Here is a 21,022-nt window from a genome sequence, read left to right as displayed (position 1 = left end):
TGTCAGCAGAAAGATTCCGGCCTGAACGGGGCTCGAACCGTCGCCTGTCAGTCCTGAAGCCTAGCAGAGCAGCTCTCTAACCGACTAAGCTACGGAGCTACGGTGTGTGTGTGTGTGTGTGTGTGTGTGTGTGTGTGTGTGTGTGTGTGTGTGTGTGTGTGTGTGTGTGTGTGTGTGTGTGTGTGTGTGTGTGTGTGTGTGTGTGCTCTTAAAGAATGCATGTGTAATGTTAATTTTTTTCCGCGTTCAGGACGTATTAATATTATTAATGATGATAATGATAACGATGATGATAAAATGATAATTCACAGCCGGTATTCGAGCCGCACAGGCTACCTCGCCCACACTGATGTTAATAAGGAGAAGCCCGCAATGCTCCTCGCCCAGCCTCGTCACGACGGTGTTTAGCTGTGACTTGAATCCATCCCGGCACGGGGCTTGGTGACATGCAGGCCATACCGACTGATTGACGCTGGTGTGCGGTCTTGGCGCCGTATCTAGAGAGGTAGAGATAACCCAGACGGCTGAGTTATCACAACCTGTCTTGATATGGGTAAGCAATAATAATAACGTAAGCTGATAATTTTCAGTCATCGTCCTGCTGTTCTGAGGAAGACCTGTCAACCCGGACTGTAGATAAACTCTTTGAAGAGGATCAAGACTTGGGTTCCGGGGGCGGCGTGAGTCAAACAGGACGGCGCCACTATAAAACACTTGTCTGCGTCATTCCGGGCTGAGGTAGACCAACAGCCCCCAGCAAAAAAAGCCCACCGGCGTTATAGGCTGAACGTAAAAAAAATTAAAAATAAATAAATAAATAAAAGGCAATTATATTCTCGAATCCACTATTTTTTTTTAGAGAGAGAGACAGACAGAGACACAGTCAGAGATATATATAGAGAGAGCCGCCCCTCGCACGCTTTCTCCCACCAGGCTCCAGGACAGCTTAGGACGCGCGCCGCAGGACCCGCCGAGAGGAGTCCTTCGGGGCCTTACCCTTCGGGACGCCTGAAACGGGGTCCTGCAGGAGTTTCTCTTCCTCCTCTTCCGCCCTCGTGCCTTCCTTTCCCTGCAGTTTCCTCCAGGCCCTTCACTCCCTCCACTTTCCTCTGGTCGCCTTCTTTTTCTTTGTTATTTCTCTTCGTCCTTCTTACATTTATCTTCTTTTTTCTTATACTTCTCTTCCCCTTTTTTAAAACTTCTTACACTTCCTTGTTACTTCTTACAATCTTTCTAATTTATTCATTCTTGTACTTCTTTTCCTCTATCTTACACTCTTCCTTCTTCTTATTCTTTCATTCACTTTTCTTCCCCCTTTTTAAAATTTCTTACACTTCCTTCTTACTTCTTACGATCTTTCTAATTTATTCATTCTTACGCATTCATTCTTGTACTTCTTTTCCTCTATCTTACACTCTTCTTCCTTCTTATTCTTTCCCTTTCTAACAATTCTCTTCCTTCTTCTTACACTTTTCTTCCCTCTTTTTAAAACTTCTTACAATCTTTCTAATTTATTCATTCTTACATATTCATTCTTGTACTTCTTTTCGTCTATCTTACACTCTTCTTCCTTCTTATTCTTTCATACACTTTTCCTCCCCTTTCTAAAAATTCTCTTCCTTCTTCTTACACTTCTTTTCCCCTTTCTTAGACTTCTTCCACCTTGCACTGCTTACACTCTTCTTCCTTCTCTTTATACTTCTCTTTTTTTTATACAACATTTATCTTTCTCCTTATTACACGTCTCTTCTTCACTATAACACTTCTCTTTCTTGCACTTCTCTTCTTCCTCTTCCGCCAACGAGCCTTCATATCCCTACATTCTTCCTTCCTTCCTTCCTTATTCCTTTCCTTCTTCCCTTCTTTTACTACCATCTTCATCCACATCCCTATCCACTTATTATATTCGTCACCATTGTTTATTTCCTCCTCTTCCTCCTACTGACCTCCACCACCTCCACCTTCCTTCCTTCCCTACTGTTTCCTTTTCCTTCCTCGCCTACCTTTCTGTTTCCTTCCCTTCCCTCTCCACTTTTCTCCTCTTCTCTATTTTCACTCCACTTTCCCTGTTTTTTTTTTCTATTTTCTCTCCCTTCAGTTCACTTCCCTCCAGATTCTACTACTTCCCTCCACTTTCCTCCATTCCTTCCTCTTTACCTCCCCAGTTTCCTCCGTCTCTACCCTCAACTTCCCTTCCACTCTTCCTTAACTTCCCTCCACTTTCCTCCTTTTCTCCCTCCTTACCTTCATCTACTACCCTAGTTTCCTCCTCCTTCCACTACTTTCCTCCAGTTTCACCCCTGACCCCTCCTTCCACTTTCCCTCGGTTCCCTCCCTCCACTTCCCTCCAGTTCAATTCCTCTTTACCTCCACAGTTTCCTCCCTCCTTTACCTCCAGCTTCCTTCCTTCCACCTTCTCCTCCAGGTTCTTCCACTCTCCACCAGTTTCCTCCACCTTTACCTCCAATCCTTTTCCTCCTCCTCCAGGTTTAAGTTTCCTCCACTACCCTTCACCAGTTCCCTCTCTCTTTTCCCTCCACTTTCCCTCCAAGTTCCTCCCCTTCCCTCCATTTCCCTCTCCCATTCCCTCCAGGTTCCTCCCCTTCCCTCTCCCATTTCCTTCAGGTTCCTCCCCTTCCCTCCCTCCTTCCCTCTCTTACCCTCCCTTTCAGCCTTCCCCATTCCCTCCAGGTTTGCCCCCCTCCCCCCCTTCCCTCCAGTTCCGGTTCCCCGCTGCCCTGGGCTAAACTGGGCCGGAAGAAGCAGTATGTAATGTGTGATGTTTTCCTCCTCCTCCTCCTCCTCCTTCTCCTCCTCCTCCTCCTCCTTCTATTTCTTCTTTTCTCCTGCTTCGCTTTTCCCTCGTCTTCTACTTGTTGTTGTTGTTGTTGTTGTTGTTGTTGTTGTTGGGTTTCATTTCCTATTTATCTTACTTTTTTCTTGGTATTTTTTTTTCTTTTCTTTTTCTTGTCTCCGGTGTGATTTTTTTTCTCTCTTATAAATGTCTTTTCGTATGTTTGTCTTTATTTGATCTCTCTCTCTCTCTCTCTCTCTCTCTCTCTCTCTCTCTCTCTCTCTCTCTCTCTCTCTCTCTCTCTCTTTGTGGTTTGACTGCGGTGTAACACAATCAACACGTTTAAAACTCGTCAACAGTTACCACCTCGAAGTATTAGTCTCTCTCTCTCTCTCTCTCTCCCGCTACTGTTCCCTGTCCCTCCCGCACACCTTTCCGTCCCTCTCATTACGTCGGGCAGGTAAAAACTCCCTTCGCTTCTCCTTTACGGCCGGAAATCGTGCGTAACTGTCTTCTTTCCTCCTCCTCCTCCTCCTCCTCCTTTCCTTTCCTTCCCATCTCCTTTTCCCACTCATCCTTTCACGGTAGATTTTTTCAGTAACTACGCCTATTGTTTTCCTTTCCTCTTCCTCCTCCTCATCCTTTCCCATCTCTTCCATCTCTCTTCCTCCTCCTCCTCCTCCTCCTTCCCTTCTCATCTCCTTTTCCCACTCATCCTTTCACGGTATCATTTTTTCAGTAACTACACCTATATTGTTTTCTTTCCCTCTTCCTCCTCCTCTTCCTCCTTTCCCATCTCTTCCATCTCTCTTCCTCCTCCTCCTCCTCCTCCTCCTCCTTTCCTTTCCTTCCCATCTTCTTTTCCCACTCATCCTTTCACGGTAGCATTTTTTCAGTAACTACACCTATATTGTTTTCTTTCCCTCTTCCTCCTCCTCTTCCTCCTTTCCCATCTTTTCCATCTCTCTTCTTCCTCCTCCTTCTCTTCCTTTTCCTCCTTTCTCGACAATGTTTCTTAGTATTTACGCCTACCGTCCTCCTCCTCCTCCTCCTCTCCCTTCTTTTCCTCCTTCTATAACTCCTTTCATAACAGTTTTTCTCAATATCTTCGTCTGTTGTTCTCCTCCTCCTCCTCCTTCTCCTCCTCCTCCTCCTCCTCTCCCTTCTTTTCCTTCTTCTCTAACTTCTTTCATAACAGTTTTTCTCAGTATCTTCGTCTGTTATTCTCTTTCCTCCTCCTCCTCCTCCTCCTCTTTATCCTTTTCCTCCTTCTCCTCCTTTCATGGCAGTTATTCTCAGCATCTTCTTTCTCTTTGTTCTTTGTTCCCTCTCCTCCTCCTCCTCCTCCTCCTCCTCTTCTTCCTCCTTATCCCTTAGTAGTTTTTTTAGTATCTCCACCTACAGTTCTCTATCCTCCTCCTCTTCCCTCTTTTCCTCCTTCGCTAACTCCTTTTATAACAGTTTTTCTCAGTATTTCCGCCTACTGATCTCATTCCTCCTCCTCCTCTTCTTCTTCCTCCTTCTCCCTTAGCAGTTTTTCTTAGTATCTCCGCCTACTGTCCTCTCCTCCTCTCTTCCTCCTCTTCCTTCTTTTCCTCCTTCGCTACCTCCTTTTATAACAGTTTTTCTCAGTATCTCCGCCTACTGATCTCCTCTCCTCCTCCTCCACCTCCTCCTCCTCCTCTTCTCTCCCTTTCTCGGCAGCGTTTCTCAGTATCATTGCCTACTCCTCCCCTTCCTCCTTTACTCCCTCATTAAGGTCACTCCTCCTCCCTTACTCCACCCCTGTTTCGTCCTCCTCCTCCTCCTCCTCCTCCTCCTCTTCAGCCCCCATTTTCTATCTTATATGTTTTTCTTCATCGTATATATTTGTTCTCATCTCCTCTTCCTTACATAAGAACATAAGAACGTAAGGAGTCTGCAAGAGGCCGGTTGGCCTATACAAGGCAGCTCCTGTACACTCAACCCCACCTTACCTCACCATCCATGGCTTTATCTAACCTCTTCTTGAATGTATCTATGGTATTGGCACCCACAACATGGCTCCCAAGCCTGTTCCATTCGTCCACCACTCTATTGGTGAACCAATTCTTGCCTATGTCTTTGTTGAATCTGAATTTGTCTAACTTAAAACCATTGCCACGCGTCCTACCTGGTTCTTTCACTCTCAAAATTTTATTGACATCCCCTTTATTAAATCCCTTCATCCATTTATAAACTTCGATCAAGTCTCCTCGCAACCTTCGCCTTTCTAGAGAGTGTAGATTTAACTGCTTCAGCCTGTCTTCATAAGGCAAGTTTCTCACCCCCTGAATCATCTTTGTCATCCTCCTCTGTACAGATTCTAACATCTTGATATCCATTCTATAGTAGGGGGACCAGAACTGAACTGCATAATCGAGATGAGGTCGAACTAGTGCTAAGTAAAGTTTGAGGATGACTTCAGCGCTCCTATTGCTCACGCTCCTTGAGATGAAACCAAGTACTCTGTTTGCCCGATTTTTAGCCTGAATGCATTGAGCCCTAGGACGGAGGTCAGCACTCACTAGGACTCCTAAGTCTCTCACGCCCAGACCTGCTTAGAGGAGTGTCATTTAAGGAGTAATTGTGTAAGGGGTTATTCCTACCTACACTCAAAATGCTACACTTCCCGACATTGAATTCCATCTGCCACTTCCTCGCCCAATCATATAGTCTGTCAAGCTCATCCTGGAGTAGTTCTTCATTATTCTTCCTCCTCCTCCTCTTCATCTCCCATTTTCTATCTTATATGTTTTCTTCATCGTATATATTTGCTCTCATCTTCTCTTCCGCCTTCAGTAGTTCTCATTCTTCTTCTTCCTCCTCTTTTTTTTTCGTATCCTTTTAATAATTATTCATTACATTTTTCTTCTTTTCTTTCCTGTATTCCATCTTCCACGTGCATTTCTCTTCTTATTATTTTTTCTAACTCCTCTTCCTTATTCAATAGTTTCATCGTTTTTCCTCTTTTCTTTTTTTCGTAACTTCACTAACTCATCTCTCCTTTCCTTTCTATTTACTTCTTCTCCCTCGTGTATTTCTATCGCCATCTCCTTTTCCTTCTTTAATAACTATCATCCTTCCTTCCTTGTCTTTCGTATCCTTCTAATTCACTTTCCTCCCTCTCGCTGTACCTTCCTACCTACTTTCCCCTCCCTGGTATTACTTCTCACCCCTTATATTCTCCTCCCACGCTATTATTTCTCCCTCCTTTCATTTATCTCCCCACGTCACCTCCCTCCCTTCTCACACACTCGCCGCTTCTCTCTCTCTCTCTCTCTCTCTCTCTCTCTCTCTCTCTCTCTCTCTCTCTCCGCCATTAATTTATCATAGTTACCCGCTTCTCCTTCCCCTCCTCACCCTTCCGTTCTCTTTCTCTCTTTTATTCGTTCTTTCTTCCCGTTCTTCGGTTCTTCCTTTTCTTTCTTTCCCTCCATTTCTTCGTTTCTTCCTTTCCCTCCCTTTCTTCGTTCTTCCCGTTCTTCCTTTCCCTCCCTTTCTTCGTTTCTTCCTTTCCCTCCCTTTCTTCGTTCTTCCCGTTCTTCCTTTCCCTCCCTTTCTTCGTTTCTTCCCGTTCTTCCATTCCCTCCCTTTCTTCGTTCTTCCCTTTCTTCCTTTCCCTCCCTTTCTTCGTTCTTTCTCCATTCCCTTTCTTTGTTCTTCGTTCTCTCTCTTTCCTCCTCCTTCCCTTCCTCATCCTTCTTTTCCTTCCCTTTCTTCGTTCTGTACCTCTTCTTGTAACCTGCTCAGCCCCTCACCTCCTCCTCCTCCTCCTCCACTCTATCCTTCCCTCTTCAGTCTCCTTTCTCCTCCAGTCCTCCTCCTCCTCTTCCTACTTCCTGCCATTCACCTAATTATTACCCGCCGCTAGAGGGCAGGGCGGCAGGGGTCAGGAACACACCTTGTCACGCGGTAAAGTGGGAAACCGCGCCAGGTGTTCTCCCCCCCCTCCCCTTCCCCAGCCCCTTCCCCTCCCATCAATGATACACCTGTGATTGGACTCCCGACTTTTCCTTCCCTCGCCGTGGGTGTTGGTGGTGGACGGGGCTGGTGGGGGTGATGATGTTGAGGGGGAGGGAGGGGGTGATGTTCGATTGTGTTGTGGGGGGTGGGGGGGTTATGGTGTGGGGTGGGGTGGTGGGGTTGGTGGAATGGGGGTCAGTGGAGTGAGAATGGTGGAGTGGGTAGGGTGAAGTAGTAGTGGTGGTGGTGGTGGTGGGTGGAGTGGAATGAGATGAGGTGGATGGGGTGTAGTGGTTAGTGGGGTGGTGGTGGAGGTGTTGGGTAGGGTGAAGTGAGGGTGTGGTGAATGGATTACAAGTGATGTGGACGTTGGCAGAATGAGCTGAAGGGAACGTGGGTGCAGGGAGAGACTTGGTTATGTGGAGTGTGGGTGTATGATAAGTGTCTTTGGCCGTATTCTTAAACATTTCTGCGCTCAAGATCACATATTTGACAAGGCTTTTCTAGGATATGTGGGTATCTGCAGGGGTACTTTTATGACCCTGGTGGTAGTTTGACCCTTATTCTGTACCATGAACCTAAAAAATGACTTATTAGAACCAGACTGATTTTCCTTTTGGCCTCTAGAAATTGTTGATGTGAGAGCTGGAAGCGTCTGAAAATACCGACCGTGGGTTTGTTCCTGATCCATATCCTTCATAAACACTTAAATGCAAAGCGGAGTGGGTTGATTTTTCTTTCCGTCATTTTTGGTGTTACGTAACTCATGGAACTTTGACACCTGACATGCTAACTGAAGAATGATGGACCACCTGTTACCTGTGGCTGTGTGAATGACAGGGAATGATGGGATGTGTTAACCCAGCAGCAGCGACAGGCCAAATTTGTGGCTTTACGTGTAGCAGCGACGGGCCAAATTTGTGGCTTTACGTGTAGCAGCGACGGGCCAAATTTGTGGCTTTACGTGTAGCAGCGACAGGCCAAATTTGTGGCTTTACGTGTAGCAGCGACGGGCCAAATTTGTGGCTTTACGTGTAGCAGCGACGGGCCAAATTTGTGGCTTTACGTGTAGCAGCGACGGGCCAAATTTGTGGCTTTACGTGTAGCAGCGACGGGCCAAATTTGTGGCTTTACGTGTAGCAGCGACGGGCCAAATTTGTGGCTTTACGTGTAGCAGCAAAAGGCCAAATTTGTGGCTTTACATGTACCAGCTACATGACAAATTTGTGGCTTTCGTGTAGCAGCACGGGCCAAATTTGTGGCTACGTGTAGCAGCGACAGGCCAAATTTGTGGCTTTACGTGTAGCAGCAACAGGCCAAATTTGTGGCTTTACGTGTAGCAGCGACAGGCCAAATTTGTGGCTTTACGTGTAGCAGCAACAGGCCAAATTTGTGGCTTTACGTGTAGCAGCGACAGGCCAAATTTGTGGCTTTACATGTAGCAGGCCAAATTTGTGGCTTTACGTGTAGCAGCGACGGGCCAAATTTGTGGCTTTACGTGTAGCAGCGACGGGCCAAATTTGTGGCTTTACGTGTAGCAGCGACGGGCCAAATTTGTGGCTTTACGTGTAGCAGCGACGGGCCAAATTTGTGCCATGATATAAACCCCCAAAAATAGATGATACATAAACTGATCACAAATGCTTTGATATATATTATGAAATGGTTAAAAGAGGTGAGAAGGATGACAATGAGGAGTTCAAATGTCCCATACATACTGCCCCCTCCCTCTTCCTTCTTCGGCCAATACAAGTGACGTGGTGTTCAGGAGACTTAAGAGGACTCGTGAGCCACTGATTAACAACTGCAGCATTCTCTACCAGCAGCACTACTACTCTCAAAGCTCAAGTTCAACGCACACACCTGATTTATCAAACGTCTTATTGATCTTTACTAACAGTAAAGATCAATCATTGTGCGTTGATATGAATAATTTTATCTTTGACCCATTAGAGGAAGCGTGGTTAATTGGTTTTGTTGGTTTTTCATATCACATTTTATGACTGAGTTTGTAATATGATGAATTTGTGAAAATGTAACACTTTCAACTAACCCTGTCCCGAGAATGAGATGAAAAAGCCCAACTAGCCGCATAACTGTTAATAAACACTAATATGACGCTTAAAAAATCTGGCGACAGTTCTTATGTATTCAGCATATAATTATACACACTACCTTTAGTCTTGCACGACCTTTGTTCAATTCAGTCCACCTCGTCATTAGACTCAGAGAATTCAGCAATGGAAGTTTGGAACCCAGACTCATTGTTTCCTCCACTCATAGTGTTTTTTCTTTTAAGCTTCAGCAGCAGACAAAATGTAAGAAGATTCAAGCCCCACACACCCCAACATGGCCGTGGGGGCAGCAATATTAGGGAATCACTCGCGTAATCAACTCAAAGGTTCACTGCATTGCCATCTTGGAGACAAATTCAAGCCATAACAGCATAAAAAGCAAGTGCAAAGGCCATTCTGTGCCATGTACCAGCAGGAAGCAGAACAACAGGGCAGGGGATGGGGGGTGCCTGCTGGGCCTCACGCAGCAGGGAGGGAGAGCAAGCAGTGCTGTGCAGCCTCAAAAGATACACCTAAACAGTCTTGCTGGCAGGCGTGGGGCACAGCCTGGCCTGGGATGCCTACACAGCTGTCATTACTAGCAGGGATGGGGCATTGCTTAGCTCGGGGCATTTGGGCAGCCGTCATTACTGGCGGGATGGAGGGATGGGACAGAGACTAGCTTGGGTATAACTTAATAATTACTAATGATTACCAAATAGCATACACTGTACATTGTAACCTTCCATCATCTATCTTAGTTTCCCATCATCATAAGTAATGGCTTGTAAATATTCTTAATTATTTTGTCAGACATTTTGGCTAGTCTCTACCATAAAAATTGAGTAGATGTCATAAACACTTGATTTACACAACAAATTATGTACATTATGTATAATTTTTAAAAAGACATGAACCACCATGAGTACACTTGAACCATACAAGTGCCAATGAGGCGTGCAAGGCTGTGCAAGTGTGTGACCCTTGTGCACCACGTCCTGCGTGCCTGGTGCATCATTACCACAGGCGACACCACTGGGGAGCCGGGCAGAGGTGCTGCACAAAGGTGCCAGCAGAGGCACATAAAAATGACAGGTAAGGGCGGGGCTGTACTCACAAGGCAGCGGGGAGTGAACGGCGCTCAGGTACGAGTTTTGTCGAGTGATGCCCTTCTGTCGCGTGGTGCTGCTCTCGTCCATGGACTGGGTGGACCACAGGCTGGTCATGGAGGCCTGGGAGCACACCGAGTTGGATCGCTCTCTCTCAAGCACGTCTGGAAGAATGTTGAAAATGCTGATCACAACAAGGAAATAAATTAAGACATTTACCTTTGTAGGAAATAATACAAAAATTAAAGTAAATTAATGTTAAACATACAGAATTTACACATGTGCTTTAGCTGGTGTTGACAGCTTGTGTGGTAAATGTGGTTTTCTGGAAAGGGTAAAAAAATGAGGGTGTGAAGAGACTGAATTATGCACAGAAAGAGAGAAAACAGAGGAACAAGTGGAGACTGCAACCATGGCACTGAAGGTAACATTGTCAGGACAGATGGAATGTATGTCTGTAACACTCTATAATATCCATGTTTGTCACGCACGACCAGAAGAAAACAAGACTACATGATGTACCTGCGTATTAATTATGGCTGGCATAACTTACCTAGCAGGTGATACATAAAACACAAGACTATAAATATGTACCTATTTTTCTTGTCTAGCAATCCTACATAACAATGATATACTATACATAACATTATTTAATACACCTGCATCGTTTTTCCTTGACTGAGAGAACCCTCACCAACAAATGAACCCCACGCCAATACAAGATATGACTTTTCTGTTTCTTGGCCAGCAGAATACCACCTAGCGGATGATTTGCAAATTACCAAACTGTATACCTGAGTCTTTACCATATATGTCAAAACCTTATTTATTACTTTTAGGCAAGGTGTCTGCAGGCTGGACTATGGGAGAAGCGGGACCACCGTTGCCAGATTATTGTACTCAAAGCATCGTATTTACCGGTTTCTGACCTATAATTATTGACAAGAAACATCAATAATTAGCCATTTTAACCCGGTAGCAGCGACGGGCCCAATTTGTGGCTTTACCGTGTAGCAGCGACGGGCCCAATTTGTGGCTTTACCGTGTAGCAGCGACGGGCCAGATTTGTGCCTGATACAAACCCCAAAAAATAGATGATGCATAAACTGATCACAAATGCTTTGACATATATTATGAAATTGTTTGTGTGATGATTTTTTCTCATTTTTCTTGCTTAGAGGGACCATTAAGAAACATGATCCACGCTGCTACCGGGTTAAAAAAATCTAGTACAGGACAATTAGCAGCCTTTCACAAACGGTTCTCCACCTCCCTCTGTCTGATGTCAGTGAACTTCATCCTACTTCGGCAATGCTCTAATTTCACCCCCACCTGGTCCTCTGCCTGCCCTGACTTTTACAATTTCTAGATTGCCACTCTCACTTTGATTGTTCATCTGTCGTCAGTTGTACAAATGATTCAGCCTGCCAAAGTTCATTACTCTTGGTGCATTTCTACTTTCTAAACTTTTTGTGAGGCATCAGATGTCTGTGTAGTGCTGCGGCAACTAAGCCTGATGGGTGAGCCTCCCATAACTCCCTCTGCCTGGGGGTATCTTTTTGGCCGACTGGTTAAGGAGTGGCTCTCCCGTCTCGCTGGTCGCGGGTTTGATCCCTGGCCCTGGCAAAACCTTTCCTTGTCTGGATTAATTTCTCGTGTGTTTCGTAACATGCAGAGGTCATGTGCTAGTGTAGTAAACTAAAAAATTCTAGCATTTCATCTGAATCCTATGATTAGACTGGCAGGATACAGTGATTTCACATCTTACTCTTCAAGGAGGTTGGCAGACTGCTTTTCATGATAGTTTCATTATAAAAAAATGCTCAATTTCATTAATTTTATCATTCTGGTTATTTTTTGGTGGTCTGAGTTTGCCCTAATTGTTTGTCTTGATACATGCATTACTCCACTCTCCTTAGTGTGTCATTCCTCCTCATTAGTTGGTGTCCTGCCAATTGACTAAACATTGCCTTTGTTTTCTTCATATTCATTTTCAAAACAACTTTCTGTCTCTGTGGAGTTTCTCAGTCCATCTTTTTAAGGATTTTTCAAAATCACTTCGTAAAACTATCTCAGTAAATTCCTCTGTTATCACACCCTAATTTCTTAAATACTTCAAAGCAAGCCATGAATAACTGTCTCCTTGTCTTTCAACTTTCTTAACTGGAAATATTCTTGCTTTTTTGTAGAGTGTCATGGTAGCCGTGCTGTGCTGTCTCTGTATTATATCTTCTAACGCTTTTAAGTTCATCCACTTCCTGCCTCCTGAGTGTCTGCAGGACTGCCAAAGTTCCAACACAGACAAATGCTTTCTCATAATCTATGAAAGTCATGCTTAGTGGTTGATTGTATTTGGCTGATTTATCTACAACTCTGATGATGAAGTGGACGTGTTGTCAGCTGCTGAGTGTCCACTACTTGATCCAGTTGTTGTCATGGCTGCCTTGAGGCTAGTGTGGCACTCATCATTCAGTCATGACTTTAGTGGACAGTTTGTAGGTTGCAAGAAGACTTATTGGTTGGTAGTTCTTTACGTATTTTGTGTTGCCTTTTCATGAATTAACACCAAACTAATACATTACATTGAAATAACACTACATAATCAATTTACTGTGTTTCTTTGGTACCTGTCCCTTGATAAACTGATGTCCTGCTGTAAAATACTAAGTAATTATCTTGGCAGGTAGGATCCTACCTTGCAGGTGCTAAGTATAACACTGCACTCTATACCTGTGTCTTAACCTTGAGAGGTAAAAATAAAGGGCTGCTAAGTCTACTAGTGTGTTTTTACCATGGCTGCCAGACCCTACCTGAGTCACTCTGGGGTCTGTTTCCGGCCATGTGAGGCGGGGGCTGGCAGTGGATGTGAGGCCCTCCGATGGGGATCACTCTGTTCATGCACAGCCGCACGGTCTCCTCCTCCTCGCTTGTAGGAGGGGGAGTTCCCTCGTCTGGAAAGGCAATGTGTGTGTTATTGTGGTGCTCAGGAGGAACCTTCAACCAGAGAATAAAATGTCTACTGAAAGGATGTAAGTAGAATAGGGAGGTCTACATTCATCTACAAGAGCTGTTGAACTGGATAAGGGAAAAAACTTAAATTACCTTCACATCAATCTGTGGTGCATGTATATGTCTACTGGAATGCATGCTTCTCAAAGTTTCTATATAAGGACGTCTCCTTCATGAAAAATACATATAAACAAAATGCTGAATCACAAAAGGAAGACAATGTACAAAAATCATTGCAGCAGAATGGCAAACTATGAACGTAACACTGGAAAGGCTTGCTCACACCACAACACTTGAAACTTGCTCAGCATTGCCAGACAACGAACAAACACTGACAAGAAACACAAACACAATATCTTACACCTGGACAACCTGCATCACTACACACGTACACCGTAAAACTCGTATTAATAAATGAATGCCTCAACACCTCTCCCTGCAGGAAACAACTTATGGTAAGGCACTTAAGAGACCATTGGAAGAGACACATATAGTGCCCAACAGTAATGTGTCTTTGAGAGTAAATGCTAATAAATTTTAGTTATGCATTTTCTGCTGAAATTTTTGAGCTTCCATGATGAGAAAGTTAAGTAAAGTTGGAACCTCACAAACACTGTATTCTGCACCAACAACAGTAACAAAGCACATGATGCAGTGGTAGTGTGTTGCAAGGTTCCACTGGCGTGATAATAAATACAAACTAAAAAAAAAGAGATGAAGTTTTCCAAAGGTGTTCTGGTACTCCCAGGACGAGTGTGTTGCCGAGGCCACTTACCATACCCCGCAGCATAGAGGTGCCTGCTGACAGGGAAGACTGTTCCTCCATCAGAGAGGGACCTAAACACCTTGGGGGGTGAGGGGGACAGCTCCCGGGACACCACAACACTGCGCACCAGCTCGGCGCTCTTGCGCTGCCTTGGGGCATTACTGTACTGCGTGCCAAACTCAAACTCAAAACCTAAAGTTTGAGGATAAAAAACAAGGGACAATGTAGGGAGGACACACAACAAATGACTGCGGGATGAACACATAAGAGAAAAATGGCCATGCTCAGAGATTTACATTACAGGGTTAAAGTGTTAGGAAAAACTCTACTGAAGGGAGAAGAAAATTAAAATTCTACAAAAGCCCTACACAGTGTGGCAGTATACACACACAATCATATTTACTAACAAACATTACGTTCAGTAACTAACATGAAGGTAAAGCTGTGAGCACTCTGAGCTGTACAACAGAGACAGGAATGTTCAAGCTGGATCATCCAACACATTAGTAAACTACAGACCAGAAACTTGAGTAATGCCAGGCTAATATACTACACTCTGCTTGTATTATCAAACCAAACTAAACTCAACTTTTGTGAAAATAATAAAATTATGAAATAAAAAAATCTTCCAGCAGTTGCTACCAGGACATATGGATGAGTTACATAAAGACCAAGGACAAAAAAATATCTTACTGGGGGAGTTTTGTTCGCTGTCTTTCTTCTCAAATTCCTGCTTCCTCTGAGCCACGTTGGGGATCTTTGAGCGCTGGGAGAGTCGGGACAGCTCAAAGCGGTGGAAGGCCGACTTGGTCGGGGATTCCTTCTCCAGCTTGCTGCTTTCAAACTGCTTGGCCCTCTTGGAGACAATCTGCAGTTGCTTTATGCGTTCGTTGTCCCCAACCCACGCCAGAGGAACAGGACGCAGAATTCCAGCAGAGAAGGACCTTTCACTGCCGGTGGGAGTGCTGGAGTTGGTCCCCCCAGAACGGCTGGCCAGTGAGGACGTGGAGCCATGCTCAGGGATGGGGATGTTCTCCTGGATGCGGGAGAGTGTCGTGGTGAAGCCTTTCCCATACCTGGAGTTTGCCTGACTAGTCTCTGGGCTGCTCCCCACATAAGGCTTGGGCACGGAGTTGCCCACGAGTGAGCGGGGGACCAGGGAGGCTTCCTGCACTGGAGCCTGATTCTCTGCATCTTCACTAGACTTCTTGTCTGATTCTGACTGTCCTGAGCCTTCACTGGGGTCATCAGACTTTGCTTGCTTGCTCCCTGCAAGGCATGAGAGGGCCTTGGTTATTGAGCCAGGGGAGGGAGGTGTCTGTGCTGCTGGTGGCGGCCATAACGGTCGCTGGAACTTCTGTGGGTTGACGTGATAATCTGTGTGTATGGTGGGCGCCTTGCTGGCCGGCAGCCAGATGGGCTGGTTTGGCCTCTTCAGGAACTCCTCCTTGCGCTCCACATTCTTCTTTATTCTGTTTATGACTTCTTGTGTTGACTTGTCATTGGAGTTACCTGCTTCCCTCAGGCTGCCAGACAGAGGCTCCGTCATGCTTCTCCTCGCATACATATTGTGTTTCTTAGTGTTGTTGTGATTGAGAACTTCACTCTTTGTGCTGCTGATGCTCTGTTGGCTGCCATACAGATTGGCATCTTGCCCCTGGCCAGCCTCCACAAGCTCGGGCTGGGTGTGGACGCTGAGGCTCCTCATGGGGATGCCATCTGACTTTAGGCGTGGTGGAGACAGGGACTGCACACGAACCCTCTTGGCATCGGCTTCTCCCCCAGCAGAGGTCTTCCTTCCATGGTGGCTCTTGGGGGTGGCCTCGCTGCCCTGTCTGGCCTGCATGTTGGCATTGTTGAGCTTGCTCTCGATGACCCTGGTCTGCACCACCTCGTAGATACGTCCGTCTGGGTCACGCTCCAACCGGCGGCTGTCCCTAAAGCTGCCTCGCCCCATCGCCCGGTCCAGGATGGGCTCGTAGACTCCAAAGACAGAGGCGTTGGAGGGCTCACTGGAGGAAGCGTTGGGGTGCACGCCGGGGGTATTTGTACTAGGGGGCAGGAGAGTCTGCTTCCCTGCGTTTGAAGGCACACGAAGAGGCACAGCGGATAAAGTGTTTTGAATGGTGTGGACAGCCTGCCTTCTGTCTGCTGACCCAGGCAAGGACTGCTTCCTGCTGCCTGAAGACACCAACTGCTTCTCTCCTCCACCAGACAGGGAGTGCTTCCTTGACCCTGGCCAGTAAGGCGTGGTGGGCTGGTTGGTGGGGGCAGCAGGGGATGACTGCTGGTGGGGATGGATGGGGATGTGTGCCCCGTGGGGCTGCATCGACTTGGGGGACTGGTGGGGACGCTGGTGGAAGGGAGGATGAGCCATGATGACGGGCGTTGGGTGAGCTCCGGTCGACATGGCAGAGTTGAGCGACGACTGAGACGACCAGGCGGATGAAAGACTGGCAGGGTAATGTGGAGGGACGCCAAGCGGAGGCTGGTTCAGGGGGGCTCCAGGAGGGTGGCGGATGAGGTGCTGGGGGGGCAGGTGGCTGGGGCTTGGCATTCTTACATCCAGGTTACTCTCGGGGTTGTGGGCAGTCTCCCCAAACACCTGAAAAAAGGAAAGTGATAAACATTGCCTCTAAACACAAATAACACCTCCATGATTCTTCACCATCATAGAATCACTATCACACTTTACTAAACAAGCAACAGAACACAACACACAAGATAGAAATTACTGAGGAATCTTCTTTATCACAACAGCCAAAGAAATAATAAAATAAACATAATCAATGTAATACAGCTAAAAGTCATGAAGCTTGAGGCCAAAAAGCAACATTTGCCTCAGTAGTGAAAACAAGCAAACCACTTGTACGAAGACTTGTTGGCTGCATTCATGATAAAAAGCATGATAAAGAGTCAAGCTATTACTATTTTTTTTTTTTTTTTACAGCAAAGGAGACAGCTCAAGGGCACACAGAACAAAAGGAAACAATAATAAAAAAAAGCCCGCTACTCGCTGCTCCTAAAAAGAATCCAAAGAGGTGGCCAAAAGAGAGGTTATATCATTATCATCATTATTATTATTATTATTATTATTATTATTATTATCATTTCTTGTTGTTTTTATTCTTGATGTTATTGGTATAATTATTATGGTCAAAACTGGTTATATCAATGTGCCCATATCTCATTTCAAACCTGACAAAGTACTCTTGGGTTTTCATATATGTTTTCCACTAACCTTCAAACTCCTTGGAAAACGAAAGGAAAAAGTGTAAAGTTACGTGCAAAATAGCAAAATAAGAAATGAGATATTGGTGCATTAATAAAACCACTCTTTACCAATATTATTATTATTATTCATTACTATTATTATAAAAAGACCATTACTTCCCATCCCCAGAAAACCTCCATGACCTGCTGGCTCACCTGCTGGAGGAGGTCCTGCTCACGGGGCACCACCAGCAGCTGCAGCGTGGGGGGGGAGCGGTGGATGGTGGCCACGACCTCCTGGTACGTGCGCGCCCCCACACTCTCACCATTCACGCTCACCACGCGGTCACCTGCAAGGATGGAACCATGAGGGGGAGGGGGGTTAAAGGTGCCCAGCCTGACCCTAGTGGGGGGGTGTGGGTATTACTGTGACACTACAGGTCGTATTATAAGACATTTCGGTGCCCAAGAACACATATTTGACGAGGCTTTCGTAGGAGTTGTGGGCATTTCCAGGGGTAGTTTTATGACCCTGGTGGTAGTGTGACCCTTCTTCTGTACAGTGAACCTCAAGAAGCACATATTTGACAAGGCTTTCGCAAGAGTTGTGGGCATTTCCAGGAGTAGTTTTATGACCCTGGTGGTAGTTTGACCCTTCTTCTGTAACATGAACCTGAAGAGACACCCATTAGAACCCAACTGACCCCCTCTTTGACCTTTAGAAATAGCTGATGTGAGAAGCGAACGTGTCTAACAATACCAACCTACGTAACCTCAAAGACAATATAGCTGACGAGGGTAAGTAGAGCAACACTGACACTAATCTGCCACCTTGTGCATAATAGTGTCACGCGGATTATGTAGACAACACTAACTCCAATCTGTCACCCTATACAAATTAGTTATAGTGTTTGTCTTATAGTGTTGCTCTGACAAAGATACAAGACAACACTAACTCTAATCTGTCACCCTATACAAATTAGTTATAGTGTTTGTCTTATAGTGTTGCTCTGACAAAGATAAAAGACAACACTAACTCCAATCTGTCACCCTATACAAATTAGTTATACGTAGTGTTTGTCTTATAGTGTTGCTCTGACAAAGATACAAGACAACACTAACTATATAACCCTTTTCTCACCCTCCTATCTTCAATGTCCTTCTTTTTGCTTTGTTATTCCTATCTCCCTTATTTTCAGTTCTTATTTTTCCTATTTCTTCCTATCTCCCTTTTTTCATTCCTTATTTTTCCTATTTCTTCCTATCTCCCTTTTTTCATTCCTTATTTTTCCTATTTCTTCCTATCTCCCTTATTTTCAGTTCTTATTTTTCCTATTTCTTCCTATCTCCCTTTTTTTCAGTCCTTATTTTTCCTATTTCTTCCCATCTCCCTTTTTTTCAGTCCTTATTTTTCTATTTCTTCCTATCTCCCTTTTTTTCAGTCCTTCTTTTTCTATTTCTTCCTATCTCCCTTTTTTTCAGTCCTTATTTTTCCTATTTCTTCCTATCTCCCTTTTTTTCAGTCCTTATTTTTCCTATTTCTTCCTATCTCCCTTTTTTTCAGTCCTTATTTTTCCTATTTCTTCCTATCTCCCTTTTTTCAGTCCTTATTTTTCCTATTTCTTCCTATCTCCCTTTTTTTCAGTCCTTATTTTTCCTATTTCTTCCTATCTCCCTTTTTTTCAGTCCTTATTTTTCCTATTTCTTCCTATCTCCCTTTTTTTCAGTCCTTATTTTTCCTATTTCTTCCTATCTCCCTTTTTTTCAGTCCTTCTTTTTCTATTTCTTCCTATCTCCCTTTTTTTCAGTCCTTATTTTTCCTATTTCTTCCTATCTCCCTTTTTTTCAGTCCTTATTTTTCCTATTTCTTCCTATCTCCCTTTTTGTCAGTCCTTATTTTTCCTATCTCCCTTTTTTTCAGTCCTTATTTTTCCTATTTCTTCCTATCTCCCTTTTTGTCAGTCCTTATTTTTCCTATCTCCCTTTTTTTCAGTCCTTCTTTTTCTATTTCTTCCTATCTCCCTTTTTTTCAGTCCTTCTTTTTCTATTTCTTCCTATCTCCCTTTTTTTCAGTCCTTATTTTTCCTATTCCTTCCTATCTCCCTTTTATCAGTCCTTATTTTTCCTATTTCTTTCTATTTCCCTTTTTTTCAGTCCTTCTTTTTCTATCTCTTCCTATCTCCCTTTTTTTCAGTCCTTATTTTTCCTATTTCTTCCTATCTCCCTTTTTTTTCCTATTTCTTCCTATTTCCCTTTTTTATAGTCCTTATTTTTCCTATCTCCCTTTATTTCAGTCCTTATTTTTCCTATCTCCCTTTTTTTCAGTCCTTATTTTTCCTATTTCTTCCTATTTCCCTTTTTTCAGTCCTTATTTTTCCTATCTCCCTTTTTTTCAGTCCTTATTTTTCCTATTTCTTCCTATCTCCCTTTTTTTCAGTCCTTATTTTTCCAATCTTCCTTTTCTTCAGTCCTTATTTTTCCTATTTCTTCCTATCTCCCTTTTTTTCAGTCCTTATTTTTCCTATCTTCCTTTTCTTCAGTCCTTATTTTTCCTATTTCTTCCTATCTCCCTTTTTTCCAGTCCTTATTTTTCCTATCTCCCTTTTTGTCAGTCCTTATTTTTCCTATCTCCCTTTTTGTCAGTCCTTATTTTTCCTATCTCCCTTTTTTTCAGTCCTTATTTTTCCTATTTCTTCCAATCTCCCTTTTTTTCAGTCCTTCTTTTTCTATCTCTTCCTATCTCCTTTTTTTTCAGTCCTTATTTTTCCTATTTCTTCCAATCTCCCTTTTTTTCAGTCCTTCTTTTTCTATCTCTTCCTATCTCCCTTTTTTCACTTTCCCATCTTCCTTATCTATGACTATCTTCCCTTATAATCTGTCTCCCTATACATAAAACCATTAGTCACCAAGTCTAATACAGAATAGTTAGTGTTCACGTGGCCAGCCCCATAAATACAGGAAGAAAAAATAGCTAGGCAAAAGTCTGACGCTGGCGCAGACCTATGCAATGACTGTTACCCTAAACCTGTCACGTAAATCAAGGTGACGTTATTTTTCCTGCTCTTGACGGCTTCATCCCTCTTGTAAACTTTCACTCTTTTTTTTATATTTTTATGGTGGTCTGTGTTTTGGAGTAGTATAACAGTTTCTCCGTCTTTCTTTCCTTCTTGCTTTCTTTCTTTCCTTCACTTTCTTGCTTCTTCCTTCCTTCCTTTCTTTCTTGCTTTTTCTTTTTCTTTCTTTATTTCTTTCTTTCTTTAATTCTTTCTTTCTTTTTTCCTTTTTTCCTCTCTCTCTCTCTCTCTCTCTCTCTCTCTCTCTCTCTCTCTCTCTCTCTCTCTCTTTTCTGCCTTTCTTTCTTCCTTTTTTTGTTTCTTCCTTCCTTCCTTCCTTCTTTCTTCTTTTCTTCCTTCCTTTCTTCCTTTCTTTCTTTCTTTCATATGTTATCGTGTTGGGAAAAAGTGGTTAGCGAGGTGGACGAGAGTTGGTAATGCTATAATGTTACTAATAGCTATGCGTCCACACTCTCCACTAACACTTGCCACACTATCGTACCAACTCCTCTGCCTCCCTATAGACTACAGGTTAGAGTTAGTGTTGTTCTAAGGTATCACTATAAAGATAAGTGTATTCACGTGTCCGTTCTTGCTATATAAAAAGATTGACATTACTTTGCCGCAGACAGATGCAATGAGTGTTACCCTTAACGTGTCCTATAAATCAAGATGGAGTTATTTTTTTATTATTATTATAAGAGGAGAAGCAGGTAGAGGGGGAGGAGTGCGGACAATATAAGCTGCCTCCCCTGAACACCTGAGATGCCGAGAAAGAAAATGAAAGTGACACAATGAGAAAAGGAGAAAACGAAAGTGAAAGAGAGAAAGAAAGAAAGAAAAAAGAAAGAAACAAACAAAGAAAAGAAAGTGAAAGAAAGATAAGGAGAGAATGAAAGTGCAAGCAATGAAAGGAGAAAATGAAAGTGAAAGAGAGAAAGAAAGAGGAAGAAAGAAAAAAAGAAATAAAGACACAAATAAAAGAGAGAAAAAAAGGAAGAAAAGGAGAGAATGAAAGTGTAAGCAATGAGGGGAGAAAA

General features: G+C 43.9%; 1 protein-coding gene and 1 long non-coding RNA gene across 5 annotated transcripts in view; both read right to left on the bottom strand.

Annotated features, from left to right (window-relative positions):
• Positions 1-21,022, bottom strand: part of LOC126982886 (uncharacterized) — a 215,611-nt gene that overhangs the window by 147,413 nt on the left and 47,176 nt on the right. For 3 of the 4 annotated variants that reach the window (XM_050835167.1, XM_050835165.1, XM_050835169.1), the window contains 5 exons: positions 17,146-17,279; positions 14,410-16,321; positions 13,726-13,908; positions 12,752-12,892; positions 9,950-10,105 (listed from right to left, as the gene is read on the bottom strand). In XM_050835167.1, the coding sequence (XP_050691124.1) occupies positions 9,950-10,105; positions 12,752-12,892; positions 13,726-13,908; positions 14,410-16,273 (2,344 nt within the window). In that variant the 5' untranslated portion in view covers positions 16,274-16,321; positions 17,146-17,279. Of the gene's footprint in view, positions 1-9,949; positions 10,106-12,751; positions 12,893-13,725; positions 13,909-14,409; positions 16,322-17,145; positions 17,280-21,022 lie in introns of those variants that run through there. The other variant, XM_050835168.1, reaches the window with a different exon arrangement.
• On the bottom strand, positions 1,678-6,978 carry LOC126982893 (uncharacterized). Its single transcript, XR_007735384.1, has 2 exons — positions 3,700-6,978; positions 1,678-3,542 (listed from the first exon to the last, which is right to left on the bottom strand). It is a non-coding gene; the product is annotated as an uncharacterized LOC126982893 (long non-coding RNA).

Source organism: Eriocheir sinensis, chromosome 52 (assembly GCF_024679095.1).
Source record: "Eriocheir sinensis breed Jianghai 21 chromosome 52, ASM2467909v1, whole genome shotgun sequence".
NCBI classification, from domain to species: Eukaryota; Metazoa; Arthropoda; class Malacostraca; order Decapoda; family Varunidae; genus Eriocheir; species Eriocheir sinensis.
This window is presented reverse-complemented; position numbering and strand designations above follow the sequence as displayed.